We start from the raw sequence: 8,777 nt of genomic DNA on the forward strand, positions 1-8,777 counted from the left end.
CTCACTGCTGAGTTGCCAGCTGAATGAAGTGAGCCTCCCAGGAAGAGGCCAGGCCTTTGGAAGGCCTACCTGCCCCTGTGTCTCCTTTCTCTCTGCTCCTGTCTGAGCAACTAGGCTTGTCCCTGCCCTTCTCCTGTGTCTCTGCATTGCCACAGGAGTCACCGCAATGGAGCAGCAGACTACAAGCTGAGACCTCTCAAATTAAAAAAAAAATTGATACCCAACCATCTTTCCATACTTGTTCATCTCAGATAGTTTATCACGGTGACAAAAAGCTGATTGATAAAGAATTTTATTGCATCCTCTGCAACAACTGTTAATATGTGGGTAGTTTCTGTCAGATGTCAGAGATCCATATTGATATTTATTGTATTTTTTTTCTTTTGTACTCTATCTTAGTTTGAACCTGACAAATTGACCTGTATTATATTTTCACCAAAATTTGAAATGTACTGCTTAAGACATTCTGTGTAATGTGTAGAAAAGTATAAAAAAGGTAAAAGAAAGAAGCAATTATGTACCTTGATAGGTTCTTAGTAGTCATTTTCCAAAGGAGTTAATCTAGTACCTGGCATTAAAATTCCATTGCATCCATGCACACACACACACACACACACACACACACACATATATATATATATATATATATATATATATATATATATATATACATACATACATATACATGCATATACACATACATACCTGCATATATACACATGACCTTATAAAAGGCTGGTATTTTTTTTTTTTTTAGTAGGGGTTATTTATTATTTGCTAAATTTTCTGAGACTGGCTGGGCCTTGGGTGCCTTCTTGGTGCTTAGAGCACACGAACAAGAGGTTACTAGGAGCAGAGGTTAGGGTTCTGAAGCCACATTCCTATTGTGAGGAGCTGGAGGTAGGTGTCTCCGTAATTTTAACTCCTCCTCTCTTCCCAAGTGAATATTCAGCATTACCAAAGATCTGCCCGGGAAGCATAATAGCTCAGTTTATCCCAAGCTGAAGTAAGTGAGCTTAAATAATCACATCACAAAGGGAAGCTCATTTGAAAGACTGAGAACATCACTTGGAAATAAAGGGGGAGGGCATACAGAAATGGGTCATAGCACAGTGGAGGGAGGATGAGCTGTAAATACGGCGGTGTACACCATGTATAAAGTTTTCCACTTTGTTCTGCAAGCCCCACCACTTGAACTTGAGAGTAACCAGTTTGTATGCACACAAATATGGGCAGTCTTTCTGATTGACAAGTTCTTGCTTCCAATTTGGGCTCAATGGTCCTCGTCCTGTTTTAATAGACTTAAATTTTGCTGGGTCTTCCTCTGCCTTGTAATCCTTGCTAAGTACTTGGCTTCAATCAGCAATGTCTCTCTCTCTCTCTCTCTCTCTCTCTCTCTATATATATATATATATATAGATAGATAGATAGATAGATAGATAGATATAGATATAGATATAGATATAGATATAGATATAGATATAGATATATATCTTCCACATGTTTCCATGCCTCAGGCTCCAGTTTATGCACATTCTCCTGTGTGCCAAGATCTGGCTTATGCCAGGTTTCAATTTTAATCAGAAAGTCTTCTTTCATGTACTCATTTGTAATAACGGTTCTGCAGTAAGGGTAGGCATTTCAGGCTTTCTCATGTATATTCAGGGCGCCTTCTGGGGCCAGCATTCAAACAAATGTGGGTACTTTGCTCTGTAAGTGGTAGATCTTGTGTGTGTACTGGCCTTTCTCGCCATCATCCTTCTCATAGGGCTCATTCACCAGGACCTCTGTTGGCTCCCTCCACCCCCCTCCACAGCTCTGCTGCAGAGGACTGACAGCCTGCGCCAAGAGGCGGCCACCTGCGGGGCTAAACAATAGCCCAGTACAATGACAGCTCACCTTTGAAGACAGCAGCCTGGAAGTGACACTGAGCTGCGAAAACGCCTACCTGCTTGAGGACTTTGGGTTGCCAGAGACTCTGGCTTCTGATTTCTGCTAAAGTGTTTATGTTGTGCTTATTATCTTGTACCTGGAGATTTCAGGTTTGGTTTTTACCTGCCCCTATAAATGCTGTAAAGATCCCTAAGTAATTGGAAGCCTTGATAAAGCTACTTGGCTTCCCTGTCTCTTTGTTCCTCGACCCCTCTTATTTTCCAGGTCCTTGTTTCAAACCTCCAGCTGAGGAGAACCCAGACCCGTGGAGCTGCGGGCCGGCTCGACCCAGAGACCTCCATACCTTCCCCACCACCAGTTTCATTTTTACTGGCTTCAGCCACAGAATACATCTGCGCCACTTGATACTGTGACTCCAACTCCAGGGCCTTCTTCTGGCCTCTGTAGGTACCTCACATATATAGCATACATATATATACAAAAAGAGAAATAAAAAATACACACACAAAAATAAACATTTAAAAATGCTCTGGAAGATGGGTAGTGGTGGCTCACACCTTTAATTCCAGCACTTGGGAGGCAGAGGTAGGCAGGCGGATTTCTGAGTTCAAGGCCAGCCTGGTCTACAGAGTGAGTTCCAGGACAGCCAAGGCTACACAGAGAAACCCTGTGGGAGGGTTGGGGGGTAAATGTTCTGAGCTTTGCTGGACTGTTTTCATTTTTCAGAGAGCCTGCCACGCACACTCGTCTACTCCAGTCGCATCCAAAATATCGGGGATAAAATCCTGATTAAGGATAAGAGGCAATAAGGATCCAAAAGGAGTTCTGTGCCTCCTGGATATTCAAACAGTCGCTGGTATCTCCTAACTCAGATGTGTTCCAGATTAGTCTTTCCAATCATCAACACACCCTCATAATTAGGCATAAAGGTACCCCAAGAAATAATTCGTAAATGGCTAAGATTGGACATTGTTTCCTGGCCAACACAATGTTACCAACCTATCCTAGTTTAATACCAAGCTGTCCATAACTTGGAATTTCTCTCAAGGAATCTGCCTTGCCAGGCTGGCAACAGAGGTCAAGGACATTCCTTAAGACAGTTAGAAATGTTTTACATACTAGAGAGTAATCGAAGGGCTTCCACTCAAGGATATTAGCTAGAAGTGTTAGGTCAGAACCTCTTAGTCATTGCCTCCAGCAGAACCAGAGAATTAGTATAGGAATACCAAATTAGCCCCAGCAGGGAGGGGCACCATTGCTCTTCCTCCAGCTTCACAACTGGATATGTGATCTTGGTCAGTAAGATCACTGACCTTGATGTGTCACCTGCCTACGTGACTCTTGTCATCTGCCCTGCTTTCTGTATACCATATAAGCCTGCTTTTCACTTGGTGCAGGAGGACTTAAACTTGGACTCGCATGAAGGACTTGGACTCGCATGCAGGACTAGCACTGTGAACTCACAGAAGGATTCGCACTAGAACTTAGATGGGCTAGGACTCAGACTCATGCAATCCTCATTCCCCCGGACCGAGAGCGCTTGGGCCCGGGGGATGCAGCACCGGTTCAGAGGAGATAGCTGTTGCTTTAGACCCAGTTTGTTTTAGATGGCCTCAGATGTACCTTAACTGCTGAGCTGCCAGATTTATCATTTCTCTTTTGCAATGACTGTAAAAGTCTGATGCCATTTTTAAGAAATACATTCCGATACTATACTTCATGTGTCATCTCTGCCATCATTTCTTCACCTACGCCTGGTCGCTCTGACTAGGACCCCATTTCTCCTGCGGGTTGAGGGAGGCCCAGATCGGCTGGCCTGCAGTAAGAGCCAGTTCCCATGTGTAGAAGGCTGGTATCTTTTATAAGTAAAAATCTTTAACTACCTTTACAATCCTATTTTCAGGCTATTCTGAACTTCTTCAGTCTTTGACATCAGTGTTCCTCACTCTGAACCAATGAGCAAGCAGCATGACTACTGTCATCTATATCTTAGATATAGCCTTAATGCTCTGAAATGTTTTGGGGTAATGTACCCCCCACACATACTGTATCAGCTGGCTATGAAGTTGTGCTTCTGCCTTCTCAATTGTTAACTGGTATGCTGGCAGTGCCGAACGCTGGCAGGGTATATGGTATTGTTATTTCTATAGCCCACAAGAACTTTTCTCGATAGCTTCCTTCCTTCCCTCCCTCCCTTCCTTCCTTCCTTCCTCCCATCTTTCCATCCTTCCTCCTTCCTTCCTTTCTTTCTTCCCTCCTTTCTCTCTTTCTTTCTTTGTTTCTCCCCTTCCAAAGTGCTGCCCACTCATTGTCCCCCCTCACTGAGACCCTCACTTCATACCCCCTCCCTCTGTATCTCCTCAATCTGGTGCATCAAGTCTCTGCCAGATTAGGTGCATCCTCTCCCACTGAGGCCAGACAAGGCAGCCCTCTTGGGGAAAGCATACCACAGTTGGGCTACAGTTTTAGGGAGAGTCTCTGCTCTAGTTGTTGGTGGACCCACATGGATCTGCACTTCTGTTGTATGAGTACCTGGGGCCTGGTGTCAGCCCTTGTGTGTTTTCTTCTGTTGGTGGCTCAGTTTCTGAAAGCTCCTACAAGACCTGCTTTCTATCTGTAAATGTTAGTCACATCCTCATCTGCCCAAAAGATGACTTCTGAGATTATCACATTAGAAAGCAAGATGCCATGGGGAGGTCACATAGCCTTCAATCTGGCCAAAGGGCAGCACTAGGGTATAAAAGGGAGTAGTCCTGATGCCTGCTGATTGGTTCCTGAGTGAGTAAGCTCTGAACTCTGCCCACTATACTAATTAACCTTTTATGTCAGAAAGAAAGCTTTGGATGAAAACTGAAAATAGAGCTGTACTACACATTCTCCATTGTTTATTATTATACCCCAAGGGGAACCCTGAAAAGCCCCCACAACAGAAATAAATATTTAAATTAGTTCTTCTAGTGCTCACACATCAGAATTTAAAGTTGAGCCATTTATCCACTTCCAGTTCTTATCTGGCAATGTGTAACTTAATCCAATCCAAAATAAATTATATTCTTCCTTTATTAAGTCCTGTAGGAACCTCTACAATCAAAACAGAGCAGAGGACTTAACCTCAAGTCTGTGTATTGGTGACTCACATTCTACCAGCCTCCTGAAACCTAGTTAAAGGGTCACCTGTACCCATTCTGAGTCCCCAACAGTTAATTCTTCCTCCTTTGTTAAATCTGTGCCCTGTATTAAAGATCCAAAGGACACCTTATACATGCAGTTTTTGGGTCACATGTTCAATTATTTTCTCAGACTATGAGCTTCCATAATGTAAAGTCTCCACTTCCCTTGTGTGGAAGATCTGTTAAGTCTAGAGACATTAGTGTAGTTTAAAGAATGTGCTAGTGTGTTCTGTTTTATTGAACAGCTTACCAGTTCTTCTTGGTCTTGAATGAGCAGCAAAGTGGCTCCTTTTCTACCACAGTCAGCTAGACCTTGCTTCCAAGTGTGGGAAACTTGAGAAACATGAAAGCCAGGCTTGTGGGCACTCTACCTTAGCTGGATAATCTGAAGGGAGAGGAAGACATGGTGTATCCTACTCTGTTCTTGCTGCACCACAGCCAGTTACACACAGTAGTTGCTTTACTAACACACATTTTTATTAACATGCACAGGAATAAGATGGCTGTTATGATATGGCAAAGAAATATAAATAACAAGGAATACACATTTTTCTATTAATATACTTTAGACAAAGTTAACTGTTTGGCACACCCATTTTCTTAAGTTAATGATCAAGTATGCTAGCATCCCTAGGCAGCATGGCCAAGTGGTTAAGATCTCAGGCTTCATGGTCACACAGTTTCAGAGATGTTTCCAGCCTTATTAACTACAAATCATGAGACCCTCAACAATTTCCTATGCAGCAATTTCCTCTAACATAAGATATGATGATAGAGTCTTCACAGATGGCTGTTGTAAGCCTTGGCTGACATAACCCCTGGTAAATAGCAAACATCAGCTATTATTCGCCCAAAATACAAGGCACAAAAGTTACCTTTTGTTTTGTTCAGGTTCTCTTGAATAAACACACAGCATTTTTCTATTGATGGTTTTTGCATTAAGACTCGCACTAGTAAATGAGAAAACACACAGAGAAGATTGGTGCTGAAATGAATGGTGGAACAGGTGTGTTCCATTTCTCACTCCAGGAAATAAAGTTATTTCAACAAACCTAAACTTCTGGACTGAGAATAAAATGGTAGCAAACTGGGCTGAGGGAGGAGACAAAATGTATAAACAAAGGAGAAAAACACAGAACGCGTGGGTTTGCACCTCTGTTTAGTCACATATTATCCAATGGCCTTACAGAGACTCTTAACTTACCCTCCCCACCTGAATCCTCCTCTTCAGAATGAGTATTAGCACACTCCTCCATGGAAGACAGCTTAGTGCCATTGGAATTGGAGTTTAATAGATACTTAATAAACCAGCATTTGAGCCTTTTAGTTTGATTTGTTATTGTTTTTGTCACAATTAAGATTTTTTTTTTTTTGGTTCTGGGTACAGGTATGTTGTGTTTGTGTTGGGGTTTGGAGGCTTGGAGTCAGCTCAGAACACACTCAGACACCAAATTCTCAGCACAAAGGACATTATTTAGCCTGGAGGGATTGCAAGTCAGGTTGCCTCTGGATCAGGCAAGACAGCAGCAGGTGACTTTGCAAGAGTGGGGTTTTAAGGAGAAAAAGGGGAAGTCTGTGCTAGGGTCAGTTGGGAAGTCTTGATTGGCATGTTAGTCAGGGTGACCAAATAATGATTTTGATTACTGGACCTTGATGCTTTGGTAGCTGGACCTCGGTGATCAGCCTCAGGATTGAATCAGGCATAAGGAAGTGGCTAACTAAGGGAATAGACCTTGGGGGCTTTAGCAAGGGAGAGGAACAGGGAAAGGACAAAATCTCTGGTGCCATCTTTGCCATGCTTGGGTCCATTAGAGCCCTTTGTGTGTAATAGCTCCTAATGGGTCTCAGAGGAATTTGGAACCATGAAAGAAACGTGAAATTCCTCGCTGGGTGTGGGATACTGTCCTGTACCTACTCATGTCATTGACCCTCCCCCAGGCTCAAGAGGCCAAATCATGTGAGGAGGCACTGATATTTAGGATGGAAGCAGAGGAAGGTTTCTGAAGCACGAGTCCTGGCCTCACTTACCTACAACACTCATCCCAATCAGGGTCAGGACGAGAAGGACCAGTCCAGCACAGCTGAGCTTCAGAGCCAACCTGTGTGAACATGAGCACCGACAGGCATCTGTGAAGTTAAAAACCTTGTTATTCCTTTAAGTCAGTTGAAGACATCTGGAATAAAAGTTAAAGGTGGTTTTGACTAACAAGGACAAATGGATTCTAGTAGAGGGTTGGCTGCAGATATGAGCCTTTCTCCATCATCTTAAAAGAAGAATTCCACAAGATGAATTCTCTGTTAGGTTCAGCTGTTTGCTTTAATAAAGCAGGACTGAAAGGATAAGGCTTATGCACTTATTATGCACAAAGGAGTGTCTGCTGAATCAAACTTGATAGCTATGAAGATGGGTTGACAGCCGCTGAGTGCTGTCCAAAAGTAAATGGTATGCTCTGTTTCGGGAAGGGAGTCAAAGCATCTCTAAGGAGGATCTTCTTCTTTTAATCAAGATACGTTTTTGATGCTCAGTTTTGTGGTAATTGTGACTTTCAGTGTTGATGACATAAGATTCTATTCCTGGACATGGGGTCTGCTTCACTGCTGTCTACAATGGTCTCCATTTTGGATTGAAGGCGTGGCATCCAAGGAGAAGGCTCTTATGAGTCCTGACAGCATTTCAGTATTTCAGTTGTGTTAGTCCCTCCTTATTGGCTGAATTCCAAAGCTCCTAGTGGATAGATGAACTGAAAGTGGATAGTACCCGACTCTATGTACACTCATTCACACACACACACACACACACACACACACACACACACACACACACACGCATGCACACACTAAGTACATATTAAACAATGTGGTTTTCACAATATTCTTTCCTATACTTTAAAGGCAGAGTTGTCCCTTAGTCCAGGCTGAATGCTAACCCTCTGTGTGGCTGAAGATGACCTTGAATTCCTGATTCTCCTGCCTCCACCTCCCAAGTGATGGGATGATAGGTGTCCATCACCCACAACACCTAGAGAATAAGAGACTATGAAGTACTAGGCTCCAAATGGGACATCTGCATCTCATCCCACCCCCAACCAAGGCTCTGCCATCATCATAGAAGAGGGGATAGAATGACTGCAGAGCCAGAGATGGTGGACAACTGCAATGAAACACCATCTTCTAGACACAGCAGGGCAGCTGCACATAAGAACTCACGCCATTTGTCGTAGCCTGCACAAGACCTTTGAAAGCTCAAGTCAGGCAAAGGCACAGCATGGTGGGGGAGTTGGGCATGGAGTTCCAATGTCATCTGGGGAGTCATTGACAGCTGAAGGCTGCTAGGAGTGGGAGAGTCTGTTTTATTCAAGGATACATTCCTTAAGAGGCCACCTGTGCTCCAGGACATGATCACACATGCACATACTGGGTCCATCATAAACAGGGAAAACAAACGCTTATCTGTGCCTGTCATACATAACTGGCTCCATCAAACTCCCCTCTGGTCAACAAAACCTTCCACTTTCCCAGACCCCTATATAAAATTTATAATGCAGTTTGGGTGACTTTTTTCTTTGGACTTTTTTCCTGGTGTTTTTAAAACTGTTTTTTTTTTTTCCTTTTTAAATCTTTTCTAACAAAGAGCCTTAAAGAGTCATGTGCTCACATCCTTGACACAGTATAGAAAGGTTAGATTTCAAGCATTTTAGTTTTATACAAGGAAGC

General features: G+C 43.1%; 1 protein-coding gene across 1 annotated transcript in view; it reads right to left on the minus strand.

The window, feature by feature from the left end:
• LOC116100008 (killer cell lectin-like receptor subfamily B member 1C) overlaps nucleotides 1-8,777 on the minus strand; it is a 62,075-nt gene that overhangs the window by 4,229 nt on the left and 49,069 nt on the right. Inside the window, 5 exon segments of the mRNA XM_031384068.1 lie at nucleotides 4,859-4,974; nucleotides 5,314-5,413; nucleotides 5,415-5,448; nucleotides 5,939-6,013; nucleotides 7,092-7,190. Coding sequence (XP_031239928.1) covers nucleotides 4,859-4,974; nucleotides 5,314-5,413; nucleotides 5,415-5,448; nucleotides 5,939-6,013; nucleotides 7,092-7,190 — 424 coding nt within the window.

This window comes from Mastomys coucha, unplaced genomic scaffold (assembly GCF_008632895.1).
Source record: "Mastomys coucha isolate ucsf_1 unplaced genomic scaffold, UCSF_Mcou_1 pScaffold20, whole genome shotgun sequence".
Classification (NCBI taxonomy): Eukaryota; Metazoa; Chordata; class Mammalia; order Rodentia; family Muridae; genus Mastomys; species Mastomys coucha.